Genomic DNA, 22,624 nt, shown 5'->3' with positions numbered 1-22,624 from the left:
CATTGAGGATACGTTTCTTTTTAAATAAACGCAGCTGCAAATTCCAATTAATCCACAAACAACTGTATCCCGCATTAACAGTAGCAGTATTTCCAGGACGGAGATTGCCTGGATTATGTATGCACCCAGTGTATGCACTCAAGGTCTGCGACAGTAGTACAAATAATAAACAAAAAAATAAACACGGCCGGGTGAAGGCTTACGACTCTTAACACCTCATTTGAATGATTTGTATTCAATGATAGTACTAGGTAGCTAAATCCCAATGATACTTGTAAGTGCATGTCAAACAAATAGTTTGAGGCTATTTCCATAATTTGTTGATTTGGGCCTCTAAAAAAATTAAATGATGGTGTCAGAACGAAGACATATCATATGTGACTTATCATATCAATGATTTATTTATGCCACCTAGTGGAAAATAGTGGAAATTAGTAATTGTGAATGTTGTGTAAATAATACATGATATCATGTATTTTCTAAATGGAAAGGTGGGGAAATATTGGGTGTAGACCTACTATTAATAGTCAGTATTAATATTAGTATTAAAGGTTTGCCTCTGTTATGACCCAGTCTCCTACAAGAAGAACTTTGGGTAAACCGTAAATATAAACCATATGCTTTTAAAAAAGCGTTAACAAACCATATAAATGTGATGTTTTGATATGTTCAGCTATTTTTTTATATTTAAATTATGAGATATGACACCAAAGTTGAGAAACCAATGAGCAACCCAAACAACGAGGTCCTCATAGTGGAAATTAGCTTCACTCAAAGAGTTGAAAGGGATGAGGAGATGATCCATGCTGATGAAGGGGCCACAACAGTTTTCCAAATCAAAATAATCAAAATCATGGCTGCATGCAAGAATATGAATACACTCAGGAATCACTGGTGTCAAACCATACACCTCTGCAGCAGATTCTCATCTTGTAAAAATGGAGAACTGTAACCCCAATGAGCATCAGGTGTGTTTTTGGACAATTGAGAGAGGACCTCAAAACTATTTGCAGGTGTTCCCTTATACCGACCTCAGACTAAAATACTAACACTAAGGAGGAATGCACCTGTCCTCAGGTCTATAGACCATTTACATTTCCTCAATCTGCCTGACCAAAGACCAGTCATATTAGGTTTTAGTGCTTTCAGTTTTATAGAAGGAACAACCCATCAGTAGAACTCCTGTGCTATGAGACCAGTCTCAGGGCCTTTGCTGTTCTACACAAAACCATTGTTTATTTCTCCAGAGTAGGCCGGCTCAGAGTCTTTTCAGTGGAGATTTGGACAAAGGGCCAGAGCTGTGCATTATAAAAACAGAGACAGGTAAATGACAACTTCGACAGTATTTTATAGGTTCACCTATAGGATATCAGACTTATAAAAATAATAAGAGTGGGGCAGTGTGGAGGCAGAGCTCAAAGAAATACATTTGAAACATAGGCTGTTTGAGCAGCTGCTAAAAGATTAGTGCAAACTCTATCTATAATACTTTATGTAATGCCATTTATGTTTATAAAAACCTTCCAAAGCTGGTACATTACTCTAAAACAATACCCATGGGTTATAAATACTTTACTCAGGGCCATATTCAACCTCATAACGATAGTTTTGGTCACTTTTCAATTTGCTATTCATTTAGAGATATGTAGAGATCTCATATGACAGCAGTTTGGTATCCATACTTGCTGTAATTCTTCAGAGGTAAATATAAGTCTCTATTACATTAGAGACTTCAGGAACTAGACTTAAAGTATGGAAATACAATTTTGGATGCATGTGGGGGGAAAAATGTAAGAAAAAAAATACTTAAAGACGTGTTCAGACTAAGCTAAATTAGCAAATTGAGATTTTGTCAAAGAGAAAAGGCTTCCTGTGTAAGATAGTGACTTGAATTATGTGCTTGTTTTTTTGTTTTTTTAGAATTATTGTACCCTGCATCTCAGCAGTGCATTTTATTTCTCCTGTCTCACCGGTGAAATGTTCAGAAGGTAAAAAAAATTGCATTTTAAGTTTTCAGAAGGTGGATAATGTTTTTTTTTTCCAACAGAATCTTACATTTCTCAATTAGATACATGAAAATGTTGTAACAACAGCAAGTACAAGTACATAGGTATATGCTTTCTGTAAGTAGACAAAACAACCATTAGGTGGCGATAAACACCACAAATTGTCAAACCGCGACAGCATATGAATGACAAAATACACCTGACACCTGATGGTTGTTTATTTAAAAATCAATAGATTTCGATAAAAAAACATAAAACCCAATTTCATTCTATACATTTCATTCAAAGCTCGGCAGGTAAATATAAAATTTGCCTTTTAAAACATCCATGTTAGAAAATAGGCTAACTATTTCTATGAACTCACTATTACAAAACATTTTTTTTTGAGATTACCAAAAATGCACCACACTTTCTTTAATTATAGGGTATGCCTTTGGGGCTTCACATGGCTGTGTACTCTGACCCAGGTGTGGGCTCACACCAGTCTTCTGTAGTACATGGATGGACATGGATAGTTGGATGTAGACGGCATCACCAGAAGTATTGAATTTGTGCAACTATCAGTGGGCTCTGACCCTGGATCAGGCCTATGGCTCAATCTTTTCCCCCTGATCCCTCTGTCTTGCCATTCTCAGTAATCACCCCCTTCACTTATCTGCCCTCTGCCTTTTGCTATCTCTGATACGGCTCTCTACAAGTTGACAAGTCTGTGGTTGTTTCTTCAGATAATCATGGTCCTCGCGCATGGTTGACATGAAAAACATGAATGTTTTTCCTGCCCTGACTATATATGGATGAGAAAGCCATGCTCGTGAAACTCATTTGGAGAGAGGGCCAATGCTTCAGTATCAGTCTTACTTTTGAAAACGCAACCCATCACCTTGTGTGGATAGGTCAAAAAGATGCCCCACTGCCCCAACATCGTCCAATCACCTTTCATTCTTCATGAAGGCTGAGTTGCGCCCTCCAAAGCCTCCACCAAACCCTCAGGGGCAATGGATAGAAAAATCTGTTTTTGATTGTCAGGCCCATCATGTTACTCAGCCAATTGGTGCTATTTCTACGTGGAGGACATATCTGTTCAGAGTGGCCAAAGCCTTTTCTGGGTTTGTTTGCTATAAAATGACTCTAAATGGTAACAACTTCAAGTAGGGTAGGTTCACTGAGGAAATTCTGTTCACTCAAACCACAATTGCTGCTGTAGAAAAATAAACGATTTGTAGAATTAATCTCATCTAGTAGTGTCATTGATTTGATAATAATCTAGTTTAGTTGTAGGCTACAACTTCCAGTGTAAGGTATGCAAGAATTGTGCATTTTCACTCTCTGTGTTCCCATGTGGACACTGATGGACTCATGTGGGTTCCAATCTTTTTGAAAAACCAAAGGAAAAACATTGTTTTCCAAACACTCTTTTATCGTGTGGACAACATTATAAAAACATAAAAAATGGCCTTGATGATGATGACCAAATAACTTATTGGGATGCCAGAGTGTTCTTATGTTGCAGGGTGTTTGCATTTTTGTGTTGTCAATATATGTTTATTATTATTGGTGGGTGGTGTTAATGTTAATCTAGATATCTGTGAGTGTTTGGGTAAGATATAAAGAAAAAGGAGGTTGGCAATGCAATTGTAAATGTACTCCAGCTACTTCCCTAGCTAAAATAATTTGTTGTGGCTAATGTTATAGAGACAAACATGTTGCTGTAGAGGCAAAACCGACGATTGCAGTCCCTGTGTGCAGACCATACGTTTCTGTTATAGTATTTCACCAGAGTAGGATTATGAAAATATTTGTGTTATTTAAAAACTGTAAAAATTAGTTACTATATATAAATAAACACAAAAGACAGTTAACATCAATATTGATTGCTCTACTGCATTGGTTGCTACTGCAGTTAGAACAACCTACCTTTTTCACTACATTCATCGAAGCAACAATCGCTTTGCCACTTTGCACATGCTCAGTTTGACATCATTCTTGTAATGGCTCCTAGGCTAAATGGGTGAAAGCCAACGTTCCGCTCCTCGGTGGATTTTCCATCACCGATGTCAAATTTAGCCGAAAACGAGTTACAATGGTTGATATTCGGCCGAGGAAGCAACGCGAAACCAAACTAAACGGCGTAAAGTGATTAAATAAATCGTAAGTATTTCCACATTTCTGTTTCACAGCTTTTAAGGACTAACGTTACTCACAGCTAGCTAACAAGCTTGAGTATTTTAAGGCCAACAGCACTAGCAAGCTAGACAGTTGTTAGCTAAAAGGATATTCAGCAGTATTGCCATTAATGACGTTTCTAGTATCTTAGTAATATTACATTGATGATGCACCATCGCATTAACGTATTGCAAGTTACCATTAACTTTGCTTTGATACATCAACTTCAATAATCCAGCTGGATGTAATGGTAGCGTTAGCTAAAGCTAACGATGTTAACATGCCAGTATCAGCATCAGCGAATTTAACAATGCAAGAATGATGAAGTCAGTTAGGTATTTCAAGTTGCATCTTCAAAATATATAGGTTTTACTCGTTACATGTAAACAAGCTGGTTAGTCTGCAAGTAGTCTCACACTTCCATCAGATCTAACGTTAATAATGTTGTGTTTATTGTCTAACTAGGCAGTGCGATGTGAACTTGTATCTTTCAGTCAAATACACGACGGGGTTACTAAAGTTCATGCATTCAAAGCTAGTGAGCTAGCTGCTGCATAGCTTGCTGTTGTTAGCGGTTTTGAACTGGTCTGTGTGGGATGCTTTGCTGCTGTAGTGAGTGAGCGCACCAGTTTGCTAGCTAATCAGTTTTGGAGGTTGTAAACATTATCAAATGCTAACGTTAGCTGAGTAACATAATAACAGTTGATAGACTTGCTTTGCGAATAGATAAGACACCGTTATTAGCAAAGGGAATTCGGTCAATCTCGGAAATATTTTGCATTAAGACAGTGCAGAGGATCTGACGTTATGTAATACTAGCTGCGAAAACCAATGACCAAATCATCATCAAAGAAGCGTGGTCGTGTTATGGTTTTATTGAACTTCATTCGTTAGTTTCAAAATGTAGTATTCCAGTTTGTTGTCTTTGCTATTTTGGCTGTAAGGCTCTCGGCAAGTTGGAATTTATCCAACGTTAGCTAGCCCCCCGGAATACCAAACAAAAGAAACGGCGCGTGGTTTCCCTGTGTTTGTTGATGGTGGTAAGAGTAATCGAACGGCTGGAGTGTCAACAGGTCAGAATGTATTGCCTTTCTTTACGAGCTGAGGCGACGCATTACGCGTATCATGACGGGCTAATGTGATGTAACGTGACTTGTTGAACATCCAAGTGATTTCATCTCCCACACTGCCTTTTGCTCAATTTGAACGTTACATGTGATTGGTTGCTTGACCTCAAAGTGCTTATGACAAGAGAGATTGACACTGATAGCGTCACTGGTGAAAATGACCGTAATTCGGTTTGTTGCATAAACATACTATATCTGAGAAATGTTGCTAGAATATGAACAGCTCTATGGGATATATCGAAACAAATCTTATCTTCTACTGGTAAACTGTGTGATGTGTAAACTACTATTGATGTAGGACAAACAACATATCACGAAACCGTGTACAGTCACACTACACTATTCTACTATGTCCATGTCTGCTAGGGTAACCAAGCTGTGTGTGTATATATGATTTGAGTCATGAAGTTACAGAAAACTTCAGCATATTGAATTGGACCCGTGATTGGGTGTCGCTAGAAAAATTGTAGGCTAGTTTTGGTAGTGTACTTTAGTTTAACCTGTTTGAGTTATGGTACAAATGAGGCTGTTTACCATCCATTTATTATTTTCAGTAGAAGGGTGCTCTTGGCAGAATTCAGATTGATATTTTTTTCATCAAACGTGTTAGTTTAACGACTGTATTCCTAGAGTACTTTAAAAAAAAAATCTGCTGCAGCCACTATATAATGTGAACATGCCAGGACTTGGTGCTGGCCTTTCAAGAATTAGCTGAAGAATGCCCACCTCCTTTTTTCTCTCCGTTGTTTAACCAATCACTGTGGTCTGAGAGCAGTTCACCTGTGATATCACTTCAGTGTTTTCACTGTCCCTCCCCTTGTAAAAACCGTCAAAGGGCTCTGTACCTGCAAAGGATCCATTCACGTTTATAGGTGTCCATTTTTCACACCTCTGCATAACTGAAGCAGGGAAATTGATTTCCTCTCTCTCTCTTTCTCCCTCCCTCCCTTCTCTCCAGTGTTGCTCAGCCCGGAGTTGTGTGGGAGAACCTTGGGAGGGCGATGGCGTGGAAGGGCCGCCTGGAAGCGATGCTGAATGTGGGGCTGCGTGTGCCCAGCATAATGCTGCTGGAGGTGCTGTACCGCTGGGACGTCAGCTCCTTCTTCCAGAAGATCCAGCGCAGCAGCCTCAACAACAACCCCCTCTTCCAGTACAAGTACCTGGCCCTCTACCTGCACTACGTGGGTCAGTGTCTCCCTTATTCTATTCTGCTATAATCTGTTGCATTCTATATTCTACTATATCGTTGGACCCACCACCTGCGTTTTGTGAGTTGATGTTTGTTTGCTCTCTAATCTTTTCTCTTGTTCTGTGAACGTGAAGTCTGAAGACTTTATTGAGTCATTTGACATTGTTGATGACAGACGACGAGTTCAGAGTATAAGGGCCTGCATGGTAATAAAGTGAAGACATAACTGTGCTCTTTGTTGGAATAGAAGCGGCTGTGGGTATATGAAGATGACGGCATAACAGGCGACAGGTGCATTTGCATAGTTATCAGCTGAGGTCACAGTACCAGCCATTGCAGTCTTTTAGCTGTTTTGTTTTCCCAAGTGAGGAGAGGAAGTGAAAAGTAAAACAGTTCAGTGTTCACTCATTTGATGTTGAGTATAAGGATCACTTGAGGAGCTCGGGCATGGTTGAAGGAGTGCTGTCAGGTCAGTGCAGAAGTGTTTGGACCACAGAGCACACAATACCCTCCCTCGCTCCCTCCCTGTCTCTCTCTCTCTCTCTCCCTCCCTGTCTCTCTCTTCTTTACTCTTCCTCTCTTATCTTCCCTGGTTTTCTCTGTTTCTTTCTCTCTCTCTTTCTTCCCCTCCCTTTCTCTCTCTCTCATTCTCACTGTCTCCCAGGGAAACTGCCAGGGATAACTAGTTTTAAGAAAGAATGTGGCATTTGATGGAGGAAAAAAATAGTATTTATCATCGGTCTTGCCTTGAATCCAACAGTAGTTGCGGTTCAAGAGCAGGTCAGGTCTTTTCTCCCTGTGAAAATGAAAAATGATGTATCTTCAGTGAGTATTTTTACAGATGTTTGAATTGAGTAGTGGTTACCCATTCATACTTATTATATACTTATTCTTCCAACACTCATAATCAAAGTGCTTGATCCAAGCACTTTGGTATTGTATTGTCTTGTCATCTATCATTTTTATTGAATGGGAGACATTTAGGCCTTGTGAGAGGGAGTTGTGTTTTGAAAGGCCGTAAACGACCCTGCAGAGAATAATGCTTCCCTCAGTGTTATCACCTATTAATAGGCCGACATGGGTTTAGATCCAATTTCATCTCTCTTTTCGACGTCTCTTAAAGATCTCTGCTGCAGTATTGTGTGACTAATGCGTCAACACAGAAAGTATGTTTACTTCTGTGTTGCTATGGTGATTGCATGTGATGTGGACTTAGGCCAGATATAATTTAATTTTCCGTGATGCAGTGCGGCTTGAACTGCGGATAACTACATCTGTAGTGAAGTACTCAAATTAGGCAAGCTGGATAAGTGGGCTATGTGCTTTTGGTCTGGATGTAAGTTGGTTTTGGACTGGTATTGCTGGTGTAGACACTGCAAATCAACAGTGGTGTTGACTGGTACTAAAGGCCATGCCATGCCATGCTCTACTTGTCATGAGAAAGTAATTGAATCAGCCTTGTTGTTTTACATTCTAGTGTCAAGCTGGAATAATGGCCATACGTTTATGTGATGTCTACACAAGTTTACTTTTTAGTTTTACGTTTGTGGAATAGAGCAGTAGCCTAAACGTTTTGCCTTCCAACTGTGTGGCGTAGACCTACATATAAAATGAGCATCATGAGTTACACACACACACACACACACACACACACACACACACACACACACACACACACACACACACACACACACACACACACACATATATATATAGCATCATGAAAAGGAATAGTTGTAGAGAACCTCCACTTTCAAATAATGGCCACTGTCAATAGTTTTGTAAGATGCAGCTTCTGAGACAAACTTCTCAAGGGGAAAGTGGCAGTCGTTGTCCTTGTGTATTTCATCCACAGGCATTCCAGTCAGCTGAGTATAGCTCAACAGTGTGCCTGCGCGGGTGTAATTGAGTCACTCTTCCCGCGCGGGCCGCCCAGGGTCGCTGGCCCATGTAATAGAGTGGTGGAAATGCCGAGTCAGGACATACCGGTGGTGGTTGAGAAGAAGGGAACACTGAAGCATGTGGTTATTAAAAATAACGATTAAATCTGTATTGCGCCGTAATTAAACTCTCACCCGGGCTGAGGCATCTGTTGGAAAAGCTGTGTCTTCCTCCTCCTCCTCCTGCTGCCTCTCCCTCTTGGCAAGCCAGAGTTTCCAGCCTCCAAACAAATGCTTTAATCTGAATTTAATTACCCAAATGTGGATAGACCTTGTAACTAGGGCTGCTCGATTATGGAAAAAAATCATAATCACGATTATTTTGGTCAATATTGAAATCACGATTATTCAAACGATTAATTTTGAGTTTGAAAAACATGATGCATTTATTTACTGAGAACTTCAAAATTTCCCCTTAAAAAATGTATTTGTTGTGTACACACTGTATGCGTTGGAATGCGTTGATGCGTCAAGGTTGACGGGTCTCCATTCAAAGTGAATGATAGGTAGCTCAGACACCTCGCAAATCCACTCAGACATATTTTTGAGTTACAATAATGGGGTTTTTACAGTTTGTACAGTGTCTATTTCTCGGTAACTTTATAAAAATATAAGCAAAAAAAGGTCAAACAAACAACTTTTAGGTACAAATACGACTATCTACGGAGTTTGGTCCGCCATCTTTTTTTTTTTTTGCTTCGCGCTCTTGAGCCATGACCATAAACGTGATCTGTGCTGTCGTATTTGCATGAACGTCTGTGCAATTGGCTGTCAACGGTTAATGCTGCTGATTGGCGGCTCACTGGCATGTCCCGCCTCCTGCCAGTGGCATATACTTCCTGATGCCACATGCCAGTTAAATATTTAACTCCCTCTCGCCGCGTTGAATGCTTTTGGGGAAGGACTGAATTGCGCAAATAAATCGTTTCAACTCGATTATATGAGTTTGGAGATCGTTTGACCCAAAAATTGAAATCGCGATCAAAATTCGATTAATTGCACAGCCCTACTTGTAACCTTTGGTTTTGCAGGCTATGACTGGGACCTTAACTCTCACTGACAGCTGTAGAATCTAGATCGGCAGCAGTATCAGTGACAGACATCGTCCCCTGTGCTGTATAATAGCAATGCTTGTATGAACCACACTCGTGTAATAGCCCTGTCAGAAATCCTCATACCAAGTGGCTACATTGAACTGACTGGACTGTATTGTACCCTGTGAAGGCTGCACATTTTCTCATCCGCTGGAATGTATGGCAGCAGCCAGCTCTTACTGCAGTCTTTATCCTGCATTGTTCCTCTAATCAAACACACAATAACCATTCAGTAGCATGTAGGCTAATGGCTAATGAGTATGTTCAGATCTCTGCCACCCAGCTAGTTGCCATCTATATTGTGGTACAACCAAACACACACCTGCACACACACACACACACACACACACACACACACACACACACACACACACACACACACACACACACACACACACACAAACACGTGCACATGCATATACAAATAGAACAAGTGTGTGTGTTTCTAAGGGCTTGGGAGGAGTGTTACGGCTGCAGTGCTTACTGTAAACACCCAGGTTCATCTTCCGCAATGTGATGCATATAATGTTTACGATGATGTTAAAGAACTATACTGTATTAATTAGGATGTCTTATAGAGCATGGAAGGCTCGTTTTAAGCCTATACCTCTTTTGCTCCCATGAGCTCCATCTGTTAATTTCCTCCTTTTTTCTTATCACCCTACCATCAGTCATAGACTGATAGTTGTGCTCAGGTTGTAAGTGTGGCATGCCTGAGACAGAAGCAGACACTGACCCAGCACTGTTGCAAATGTCAACAGACCTTATCTCCTCACGGTCATATCGGACTGCTGTTTGGGAATGGCACAGGGCCAGATAAGGCACGCGTCCCGATAACGCGGAGAAACCAAATTAACAGCGGAACGCAGCGTTGGCCACGATCCATTTGCATCGCCTCCAGCTTGCGGTGCCCTCAACTCGTGAGGTGTTGGTTTTCTTAGCCGTGACTTGCAAATCGCCTTGTGGATGTAGGGCTGTGAACTCTCTCTGTACCTGAGAAAGAATGTGCGTCTAACTTCAGGGAAGGATGAGATCACATGGCCGGGATCATGCGTGTCAGTTTTCGACTCTCTCTCTTTGTCATTGCTGAAGTTCCCACTACTTCACTCCACTTTTCTCAGGACTCGGGCTAGTCCTTATTTCCATAACAGTAAGATTGAAGCTGTCTCAATTTTATTAGGAGGGTTTTGGATAATGGGGTTTTCTTGTTCTGACAAGCCCTCTCTAGACCGTGCTAATTGTGCATTGTGTGTGTGTGTGTGTGTGTGTGTGTGTGTGTGTGTGTGTGTGTGTGTGTGTGTGTGTGTGTGTGTGTGTGTGTGTGTGTGTGTGTTTTCTCCCCTCTACTGTGCCAGTGGTGGATTAAAGCTCACTAATGAGTTTGCTGTGGAGCTGGGATGCAGAATATAGCTCTGCAGGTTACATAAGAACTGCAGCCATGGCTGGTGTCTTTTACACTGGGAGGAAGTTAAGAGATGGAGAGAAACAGAGAGACGTGTGTGTGTCCGTCCGTCCGCATGAGAGAGGGATGGAAGGAGGGATGGGGAAATCTGGGGGTTGGGTGAGAATCTATCCCCTGTAAAGATTAAAACCCCCTCTGTCACACAGTCAGGCGTCCAGAGGGATCCTAATGATTCTAGACACACACACACACATACACACAAAAGCACATTCAAATGAGCGGTGCTACTGGCGGTCAGACTAGACAGGCAGGCTGGCTGGCTGCTTGAAAGGGAGCTGGGTGCATTAAGTGGTGTAGCCGGTCCATTCGGGGAGTGTATTTCAGGGCTGTTTTGTGCTCCTTTCAAAGCCTGAACGCCCAGTCCCTTTTATATGTGTCCTGGGGCTACTGTTGCCTGTTCTCTCCTCCTTTCTGTGTGTTTGCCTCTTGTTCTGTTTAAACTACTCTTGAAGATCACAGTCCAGCTCGTTCTGTACCAGGTCTGGATGTTTTCGTAGTGCACTCAAACAACACAGACCTAGAGCGGCACTAAGCCGGAGACCCAATGGGTTGTAAAGTCGTAAGCACACAGATCAGGTGGAATTGCATCAAGTTGCCAGAGAGTGTGTAGCAATATTATGCAGTTAATTCAGCCCAGTTATCATTAGCCATGTGACCGTAGTGAGGTGGCAGGGTAAAGACCAGTGGTCTGTGTACTATCCTCTCTCTCTATTGATCTCAGAGGAAAGGACTGTCGTGACACCCTCCACTCTTATCATGTGGCTGTCTTACCCTGTTCTAGGGCCACATGGCTTACCATGGAGTTGGGGGGGGGGGGGGACAGACCGATGCGCCAGAGCATATTGGTAAGCGCAGAGTGCAGTATTCCTGTGCTCTGCTGTTCTGAGGCTGGAGCATGTTTCCGCTCGGAGAGCTAGGTTGCCTTTAAGAGAGAGCAGCAGCGGTAGGCGACTGTGCCCTCGAACGTCCGCCCTGTGCCCAGACGTCTCGTGTTACTACGTGTCAGGATTACCAAGTAGGGTTTTAGCAGTCAGGGAGCCGGAGGGGGATTTGGCTAAGGAGTTGTCAGCCAGCAAGACCCCAAGATGTGCCCAAGCCGCTTTAGGTACCCCCTGTGTCAGTGGTTTGATTTAGCCCTGGGGGATTTCTCTGCCTGTCTTAACATGGCTAACCTGTGATGGATTGTGGAACATTTTGCAAGCCAAGCAAGCTAGACTGAGTCAGTAGCCTGTTGGCATTTGCCTGGGCTAGAGCACAATTAGCATATCAACAACCTGCTATTCAGACATAGGTATCAGTGGGATAATCTCCCCCTGGGTTTATATCCACTCTATTAAAGCCGTCATCTGTCTCATTTGTCAATAAATATGGTAGTCTACAACTTTGATTTGGCATTGTTTGATATTTTATTCCAATACAGGCTATTTGTCTTAGACATAGACTTTCATTCAAAGAGAAACCGAAAAATCAAAACCGTTTTTTTAAATGTATTATTATTTAGGCTTTAATGTTTGTCTTTTTACAGGAAGTTTCTCACAACGGTTTTTGTTCTGCTTTCAAAAAGTTTGTATGTCTTGTGGTCATAAGGTTACAGTGTGAAAAGCAAATGTCAAACAAGCACAATACCCTGTCTGTTCTTTGTCATTTGTTAATGCAAGTCTTAACTCTTTTTCTCTCCCTCCCTCAGGCTACATTCTCAGTCTGGTGTTGCTCACTCTGCCTCGGCAGCACCTGGTGAAGCTCTACCTGTACGTGCTCACCGCCCTCCTGCTCTTTGCTGGTCACCAGGTCTCCAGGTGGGTTTGTGCCCTACACTCCCCACACAGGCACAGGCACAGGCACAGGCACAGGCACAGGCACAGGCACAGGCACAGGCACAGGCACAGGCCCAGTAAGAAGATGCAGGGAGTCCATGCAATGAACATGTCCCACTTCTACTTGCAGCATAATAATAATAATAATAATAATAATAATAGAAACAGCAGTCTGGGCTTGTGTACAAATTTTGCAGTTTGCGATTTTGAAAAGCATTGATTGAGAATGGACGTTGATAGAGACTCAACCTCATAGAGGAACACCATGTAAAATCACATCAGTCGCCAAGGTCTAGATGTTTTTGGAATGGTATGAGGCGAGGTGTCCAAGTTGCAGCTTCAGTCTTCCAAACGGCCGAAAGTCTAATATATTGTGGTCATTTGCAGGGATTATGTTCGCGGCGAGCTGGACTCGGGCTTCGAGGGACCTCTTTATCTGGAGCCATTATCCATGAACCGCTTCACCACAGCCCTCATAGGTGAGCGCGAGAGTCTGGACCAGAAAACATAGACCACATCCGTAGAGGAACCAGATACCCTTTGTCTGTCTGCTTGATAGTATGATGTACAGATAGCCTTTGTTTCTGAAGTAGCGCTACTACCCAAAGGGCTTGTTGCTACTTTTAAACTGGTTTCTTATTCACCTTGGTGTGTGTGTGTGTGTGTGTGTGTGTGTGGGGCATCATATGGCTGTTCACACGCGTGTTTTCATGCTCGTGTGCTTTGCTCCGCTCTGCCCCCTGCAGGCCAGCTGGTGGTGTGCACGCTGTGCTCTTGCGTGATGCAGACCAGAAAGATCTGGCTCTTCTCGGCCCACCTGCTGCCCCTGGTGGCGCGGCTCTGCCTGGTGCCGCTCACCACCATCGTCTTCATCAATCGCTTCGCCATGATCTTCACCGGCCTCGAGGTGCTCTACTTCCTGGCCTCCAACCTGCTGGTGCCCTACAAGCTGGCCAAAACCGCCTACCGCGAGCTGGTCCAGGTGACTGAACCAAAGAATAGTTGTTACTGTGGTTGTTCAGGAATGCTGTGAGTGTGTGTTGGCTCTGTTGAGAAAAAAAATGTATTGGATGTATGGCATGTGCGCCAGATTTTTTTCTCCCTCCTCACCTCACCTTGGTAGAGCAACATGCTAACAGCACAAACCCAGAGATATATATTTTCATTGGACATGGTTACGCCCCCAGTCTAGGGTTGAGGCGCAACGATTAGGAAGTGGGAGTCCCGTCCCCCGACCACAGCACTGACAGAGAACCACGGTTTCCAATAGCAAAAGATGTATTTATTAGAAAACTCAATAACACCAAGATATTAAGGCGGAAAAGTGAACTTCGGGAGGGGCCAAAATAGTAAAAAAAATTGATATAAATAAAAAGACAGACGGCAACATTAACATGACACAACATTGTAAACAGTCAACCACTCATGTCTATTCAAGGACCCTTCAACGACAGACCAGTAGAATTGTTTGGTTCCTGTAACAGGAAAAAGCATTGTCCACTGACGTTATAACTTGGTAACTGAGGAGAAGCAGAGAAGTGCTACCGCTGGTGTTTGAGTGACCGCAGAGGAAGCACTAATAGTTCATAAACAAAAACTCGAATCAATCAAATTCATTCGATATATCGCCCAGCCACACACTGATAAATTGTATAGCTGCTCTCTTTTAAATTAATACATGTAAATGTGAATGTCCTCACCTCAGGTGGTTGAGATGTATACTCTTTAGCAGAGTGCCAAACCCTGATTCACTTCTACATGGGCATTTTTACTGTCTGTTGGTTTCGATGAAGTTGTTACGTAATGGCTAAGGCTACGTTTACACATAGCCTGAATTGCCTGAATCCAGAAAGAAATGTTGTCGGATCGGCCTCTCGTCCACACGAACCTGGCGGATTGGGTCACTGAATCAGCAACCTTTTGAATCCGGTCTCCAGAGTGGGTAGATTCAAACCCGCCAGCGACTCCATGTTCGTGTGGACGCCCGATCCGCACACTTTCTTACCCGATGACGTAATTGCCCCGCGTGAACGCCCCGCCTCGCAACCTCAAGCTGATCCCTTATTAACCCCTCTGCGTCACTTCATAACAGCAACAACTTAAACAAAATCAATGTTGTTAAGAAGCTGGTTAGGAAAGGGATGACATTAACAAGCCACTCTTTAATCTATCACTGTTTAATCTATTTGCCTCAGACCATTTTTCAAAACCGTTTTTTAAAAGTGTCAGCAATATGAGCAAATCTGACGTGAAAAGATTTTTATTCTAGACGGAAGTTTCGAAACAGTAACTTAACACAAATGAGGGTTATGGCGAAGTGCGCAATTCTGACTAGTCCTGTTTGAGTGCTGTTTCAGGTGGTAGAGAAGTCGTTCAGCAATCGGAAGACTGCTAGTTGGATCTCGACTTCTGACACTTTATGCGCATGCTCCATGGCGTCTTTACAGCGGATTCAACCGCTCCGCTCCAGCGTTACCATGTGGACTCAGATTTTTCATGACACGTGTGGACGCGATTTAAAAAAAAAGGTACCGGATCCAAAGATGTTTCCGGATTTCCGTGTAAACGTAGCCTAAATGTTAGCGTCTCTCTCCCCAGGTGGTGGAGGTGTATGGCCTGCTGGCTCTGGGCATGTCCCTGTGGAACCAGCTGGTTCTGCCTGTGCTCTTCATGAGCTTCTGGCTGGTGCTGTTCACCCTGCAGATCTACACCTACTTCAGCACGCGTGACCAGCCCACCTCTCGCGAGCGACTGCTTTTCCTCTTCCTCACCAGGTAAACACACACAGACACACACACACACACACACACACACACACACACACACACACGCACACACACACGCACCTCAATACCCTTAACTGCTCAGACAATGGGAGAAGGAAGACTTTTTTTGCTTTCTGTTCAGTGTCTTCTAGGGATGCAACGGTACAGTGGGTTTGATATCGATATTGGTGGGTACGGTTCGATATGTGTCATGGTTTTTGGACCACGGTTTTGTAAAAAAATAAAATCGCCCATTAAATAATGAACCATTTAGTCAACCAAAACTGTCTATTCAGAAAAATGGCCTGGTTTCTGTCTCTGCTGCAGTTAGATAGCTTTCACTTGCTCCGGGGGTCCAACCATAAGTGGAGTCTTTGTCAATTTGTTTTCAATTATGTTTCATAGAGCTTTGCTGCTGAAATGTGTGCGTGAGGGGACATAATCCTGAGTCAGTAATCGCAGAATAGGGCTGCAAATCTTTGGTTATAAATAGGCCTACTACCACTGCTTTCATTACCTCCATCAAGGAAGTTATGTTTTCGTTGCAGTTTGTTTGTTAGTTTGTCTGTAAGCAGGATTACGCCAAGGAATAACCCAATAAATATTGGAGCGGATTCATCTCACAGGGCAGCTCCGTGACTTTAGCTTCACATTCGCTAACCTTGTGAGATGCGGCATTTGGCCTTGGCGGAGGTCTGCGTTCTCTGTGAGCCCTTCTAGTTTTTTTATTTTATTTTATTTATTTATTATTGTGACGTTGTTGGAAGGCAACAGCAAGAGATTGTTGTGGATTCTCCCGGCTCCATCTGGGATAGCCTACGGCGGGTGACGGCGACGTAAGTGAGACTTCATGTTAAGGTGTTTCCAGTCGAGTAGCCCACGGTGGCAAAGCAGGTCAAAGACGGCGGTGCCTCTCCAAATCTGCTTCTCTGTCTAGCTACTGTTTGACTGTCAAGATGCAGCTTTGTTTTTAGCTTCCCCTTTCTCCTCCAGCTCCTGTTTGCATACAGAGCGCTGATATACTCCAGGGACATTTTGACGGGCTCCAGAGATGTTCTGTAGATCTGAATGTACAACGTGCTTGCAGTCTGCAGCACAATAAGCACGTTTTGGAAATTTAAGGAGAATGACAGACATATTGTAATACCGCGGTTCACGTGTACATATTTAACCATAGGGACCGTACCGAGCAGTTCGACATAATACAGTGTACCATTGCATCCCAAGTGTATTCCACATTGGTAAGAGAGACTACATAAACTTATAAGTGTTATTAATTGTTTTTGCACACATGCGTGAATGCCAGTGCAATGTAAGCTATGACAAATATGAATGTTGTTGCTTTGAAAGGTGGGGTCATTTAGTTATGTAGAGCTCTAATATGGGCAGTAAATTCCCTGCAGATCTGGTATGGGGCTTGTGTCCGCTGATGTGACCCTATATATTTCATCTCGTATTATGCTGTACATTAAAGATGACTTCATAAATAGCGCAGATACATGAAACATACCAGTTAGGTAACATTTCCTGTTAGGAAAGCCCAAGGATGAGTTATGAAATTGAATAAGTAAAATTGACCGTTTAACAAAGAACGTTTTTTGAGAGAATGCCGTAATAGGAAAGGTCAACTGCTATACCCATATAGTCTTGAGTTGACTTGAGTGCAGTTTCTGTCTGTTAATGTGTGTGTGTGTGTGTGTGTGTGTGTGTGTGTGTGTGTGTGTGTGTGTGTGTGTGTGTGTGTGTGTGTGTGTGTGTGTGTGTGTGTGCGCGCGCAGTATTGCAGAGTGCTGTAGCACCCCCTACTCTCTGCTGGGCCTGGTCTTCACTGTGTCGTTTGTGGCGCTGGGCGTCCTCACACTCTGCAAGTTCTACCTGCAAGGCTACCGGGCCTTCATGCACGACAACACCATGCACCGGTGAGCACCAAGAGTGTGTGTGTGTGTGTGTGTGTGTGTGTGTGAGTGTGTGCTATTTCCACTAATATTTCAAACGTAATATCTTTCTTATGGTCCTATCCACTTTCTCTTGACTGTGACTTTGATATTTGCCAGTAGTTGTTCATGTAACTGACATGGAAATCCTGATGGCCTCGTAGTCCCCTTCATATGTATTGTGTTTGTGCCTTTGCAGCGCCCCTGCTGTGTGGTGTTTGATCTGTCTGTCTGTCTCTCTCTCTCTCTCTCTCTCCCTCTCTCTCTTTCTCTTTCTCTCTCTCTTTCTCTTTCTCTCCCTCCCTGTGCAGTGGAATGACCGAGGGCATCACTCTGCTAATCCTGGCCGTACAGACGGGCCTGATCGAGCTGCAGGTCATCCACCGGGCCTTCCTCCTCAGCATCATCCTCTTCATTGTGGTGGCCTCCATCCTGCAGTCCATGCTGGAGATCGCCGACCCCATAGTGCTGGCACTGGGGGCGTCCAGAGACAAGTAAGAGCAGAGAGTGCACACACACACACACACACACACACACACACACACACACACACACACTAGTCAAGACCTGAAGGAAGATGCACACATAGTAGCGGATGCACAGCAATGTACACCTGTGCGCCACTTGGACACAAGATCCCAGTCACAGCACCTCAAGAAGGTCACCTGGGGGAAACACTGGAAGATTTCCTTTTGTATTGTAGACTTACTGAACCTTATTTCTTAAGTGTGTACTGTAAAATTCCGCCCCTGAAAGCTGATAACGGGTGGAAGGGTTATCTTTACGCTAGATAAAACATGTGCTTCTCTCAGATTACGCGTGTGTAAATGAAGCACCGCTAGAAGGATTTTTATAGACTGGTATGTGCAAACACTGGATTGGTCAGCTTCTCTCTTGCTCTCGCTGTTTTCTCTCTCACTCCTGTGTTTCCTCACTCCTTCCCTCTCTCCATTTCATTCTCTCACACTCTCTCATTATCTTTCTTTTCGTTCCTTTTCCTCTTCCTTCCTCTCTTGCTCCTTTGTTCACCCCCTCTTCTCTCTCTTTTCCCCACCTCTCTCTCCTTTCCCATCCCTCCGTCTCCTCAGGAGTTTATGGAAGCACTTCCGTGCGGTGAGCCTGTGTTTGTTCCTGCTGGTGTTCCCGGCCTACATGGCCTACATGATCTGCCAGTTCTTCACCATGGACTTCTGGCTGCTTATCATCATCTCCTCCAGTATCCTCACATCACTACAGGTAAAGCATGTGCATCACTTTACACACACACACACACACACACACACACACACACACACACACACACACTCTAGAGTAGCACTAACTGACATGAAAAATGCAGCCTTATACAGCATCTTCCATCATTTACATTTTAAGTGTACCCAAGCTTTCACTCCCTCAAGTTGACTTTCAGATGCTCCTGCCTTCTGCCAAGCTGTTTAAAACATGCACACACAGACTTGTGCTCAAAATAACCTCCTGATCACCTCCATCCTTCATCATCGTCTCTCTCTGCCCCCTCCCTCCCTCTCTCTCTCTCTCTGCCTGTCCTCTCCTGGCTTCATTTTCTCCTTTCCTCCTACCCCTTTTTTTCCTCCTCCTCTCTCCTCCCCTCTCGTTCCCCCAGGTTCTGGGCACGCTCCTCATCTACATCCTCTTCATGGTGGAGGAGGTGCGCAAGGCGCCGGTGGAGAACATGGACGACGTCATCTACTGGGTGAACGGCACCTACCGGCTGCTGGAGTTCCTGCTGGCGCTGTGCGTGGTGGCCTACGGTGTGTCGGAGACGCTGTTCGGCGAGTGGACGGTGATGGGCTCCACCATCATTTTCGTGCACTCCTACTACAACGTGTGGCTGCGCGCCCAGCTAGGCTGGCAGAGCTTCCTGCTGCGCCGCGACGCCGTCAACAAGATCAAGAGCCTGCCCACCGCCTCCGCCCAGCAGCTGCTGCAGCACAACGACATCTGTGCCATCTGCTATCAGGTACAGGGGAGCGTGTGTGTGTGTGTGTGTGTGCGTGTGCGTGTGCGTGTGTGTGTGTGTGTGTGTGTGTGTGTGTGTGTGTGTGTGTGTGTGTGTGTGTGTGTGTGGTGTGTGTGGTGTGTGTGTGTGGGCGCGTGTGTGTATGTTTGTCTTTTGGTGCATGCGTCTGTTAGGGTTGTTTGTGTGTGTAAGAAAGAGATGGTGAGAAAATACATCATGTCATGGGCTCGTATAACGACGCACTCATATCTGGTAAAGAACTTTGACCCGGCCCGTGGGCCTGTCGCTGACAGATTTCTCCATCGATGGTTTTTATTACCTTGTTTGATTCCACAGTAGCAGAAGTAGATGAACGGCTCTGACAGATAAAGTTCAAGGTGATGGGTGTTCACTTTGGGGCTTGGCCGGCAGTGCGGTTTTATGATATTGCCAATTTTGCTCTGGACAAAAGGGCGAGGTGAGGGGAGAAAAAAAAAAGTACTACTTATTGCCGAGGTTCGGGGTGTCGGTTGCTATGGGGAGTTTTGAGGTGCTTGAAGAAAGTGTTTAATAGTGAGGAAGAGGGCTTCAGAATTGCCTCCTCCATTATTGATGACCTGGGGAGTGGCTGGAGTCACTTTGTGCTGAGAGGGGCATTTCTCTGGTGGTCGAAGCACATGGTGCAGACTGGGAACAGGGAACTGCAGGTGCTGGTACTTCAGAGAGCGCAGCATTTGTTTGTTTTGTCTTGTTTTTAATAGGCCTATATGCAGCCAGATGGAGAAACCTAAGAGAAGTTGTTCAATCATTTACTCATTGTCTGAGGGATGGGTACATCCGGATGAGACTTGGGTATGTTCATTGGTTTATTACTAGGCTTCTACAGTGCTGAATTAGATGGGTACCTGTGGGTTTTGCAATGGCCAACTAGCGTTCAACAGTTTTAAGAGCATCATAAAGGTACGGGTGTTAGACAAAGAGCTTCGTGGTCACAGATATATATCCATCACTCATAGTGATTACCATCTGTCCCAAAGCTTTATGAAGTTATGGCAGTTGATGACGTCTGTTGGTCTGTTTTATAATGCCATACACACATGGTTAATGTTAAACACTGTAGCCTTATTGCATATTATTGCTTACAAATGGTCACGCAAAGTTTCTTGTGAAACACAATGCTGGGCCTTTGTGCCTCGCTCCAGTGTGGTGAGGCTCCCTGTCGGTATCGACCAAGTCAGCGGATGAATCATTCAATCCGCTACAGACTCGTGGACCTGATCGCTGCTGATAAGAGACCGTGCTGTAAACCACTCCAGTGGAACGTGTTAAGTAGACGAGGTGGACCTGTCGATAAAGCCCCTAATCACAGGGTTGCCCTCCAACCGCAGGCCGCTGCGCTACATGCTACAGCGATGCTGGCACAGGGACTTCTGTAGATTCAGTGATGAGTTTTGAACAGGTTCAGTTTCCTGGTACTGATCTAGCTGTGCGCACAGCATGATGCTAACAGCCTTGATCAGCTATGTGAACCTGGCTAATCAGAATCAACCAATTCAGGTACACATTTTCCGTAACACTTTGAAAAGTTTGTTCATTAACTGATTAACAGGATGCAATAAGTTCTGCCATCAGTCTTTTTGAAGGAGAAAAAAAAATGGCATCGTTGAAGCGGCTCTATATTTAACACTGACTCTGTCTCAGTAAAAGCTGCAGGTTGGCACATGTTGAGTAACCATGACTCTAATTAATGTCAGTGGGTTTGATCCCTGTAGGTAGAAAGCCGTGTATGTCGTTTGTTTAAACATATCTGCGATGCTTTGAGGCATGACTGAAATGCAATCAGAGGAAACTGATGCCCTGCTAATGAGTGGCTTGAGGTGTGGAGCTGAACTGGGAACTGTGGGCATGTGAGCAAAATGCATGGCCTCTTAGTTACATACTATAGATAATTTGGGTTAAGAATGACAAGTGTAACATTTACAAAACAAATAACCACATGTATTGATTGTGTTTTTGCGCCATTGTAACACCACTGTACATTGTTACATCAGTCAGAATTTTCTTACGGTGAGTATTCTTGTGAAGCCCTTGAGCCCTCTAGTGGTTGGAGGAGGACATTGCCATTGGGTGATGCACATGTTATATTTATGGGACTGTGGAAGAGGATAGTGACTTATTATGTGCCTCTGTTTGTGTGTGTGTGATGTCCAAACAGGATATGACATCAGCAGTCATCACCCCCTGTAGCCACTTCTTCCACGCTGGCTGCCTGAAGAAGTGGCTGTACGTGCAGGAGACCTGCCCCCTCTGCCACAGCCAACTCAAGACCCATTCACAGCTTGCCAACCCCGCTCACATCGACGCACCAGCCAATCAGAATCCCGCAGAGTTGGGACAAGGTGAACCAGCCCCTGCTGCCCCCGTGGCTCAGGAGGGCATAGAATCTGCCCCCGAGGCAGTTTGTCCAGAACCAGAATTGCCAGTAGGAACAGCCGCCGCCTCCTCCTCCTCCTCTACCAGTTCTACCCCCACCACCCCCAGCGTGGAAGAATGTCAGGAAAGCAGCTCTTGCTCTGAGCCTGGTGGAGTCGACGGCCCATCGCCCAACGAGGAGCAGAAGTGCCAGGGTGGTAATCAGCCCATTGCCATGATTGCAGGCGTCTCTGCCTGAGCTGAAGGCAGCGGTGGCTGCCCCCCCCCCCCCCCCCCCCCCCCACCCCACTCTGGGACCTGTCCCCAACTATCCTACGCAACTGTGATGTGGCCAACGACGGAAGACTCCTCTTAACTGTAGATGCTGGTTCCAAACTCTTTTGCCATTTCAACTAGTGCATACACACACTGAAATCTGCCCAGGTACACACACGCTCACACACACGTATTAACACACATGCCTACTCACCTGTGCATGCAGACAGACAGAAACCACACTCACACTGAACCTCAAATGTGCATGCACTCTCCTTAACACAAATACAGACATCAATCAGCCCATTAGTTTAGTTTTTCTCCCTCTCTTTCTCTCTCTTTCTTTAATTTGACTACACTCCACATTCACAAATTTTCAGTTTTTGTTTTTCATGTGATGATTGTGGACATGTTTGATAAAGACATTGGCATTGAAAAGAGTGCCAAAAAAAAGAAGAAAAGAAAAAAAGACATGCCATAAT

General features: G+C 44.2%; 1 protein-coding gene across 2 annotated transcripts; it reads left to right on the top strand.

Annotated features, from left to right (window-relative positions):
* The first annotated feature begins 3,942 nt into the window (after positions 1-3,942).
* Positions 3,943-22,162, top strand: LOC105896255 (RING finger protein 145). 2 transcript variants are annotated; one of them, XM_012822996.3, is made up of 11 exons: positions 3,943-4,154; positions 6,255-6,481; positions 12,669-12,777; positions 13,183-13,274; positions 13,542-13,777; positions 15,394-15,569; positions 17,339-17,479; positions 17,806-17,988; positions 18,583-18,730; positions 19,119-19,475; positions 21,670-22,162. In XM_012822996.3, the coding sequence occupies exons 2-11, from the start codon at positions 6,298-6,300 to the stop codon at positions 22,123-22,125; spliced, it is 2,082 nt and encodes a 693-aa protein (XP_012678450.2). In that variant the 5' UTR covers positions 3,943-4,154; positions 6,255-6,297; the 3' UTR covers positions 22,126-22,162. The 2 variants fall into 2 exon arrangements, with proteins under 2 accessions (XP_012678450.2, XP_031427820.1); XM_031571960.2 differs by lacking the exon at positions 3,943-4,154 and adding an exon at positions 4,199-5,242.
* Positions 22,163-22,624: the final 462 nt, after the last annotated feature.

Source organism: Clupea harengus, chromosome 8 (assembly GCF_900700415.2).
Source record: "Clupea harengus chromosome 8, Ch_v2.0.2, whole genome shotgun sequence".
Taxonomy (NCBI): domain Eukaryota; kingdom Metazoa; phylum Chordata; class Actinopteri; order Clupeiformes; family Clupeidae; genus Clupea; species Clupea harengus.
The sequence above is the reverse complement of the archived record's forward strand: the minus strand, read 5'-3'. Positions and strand labels throughout refer to the sequence as shown.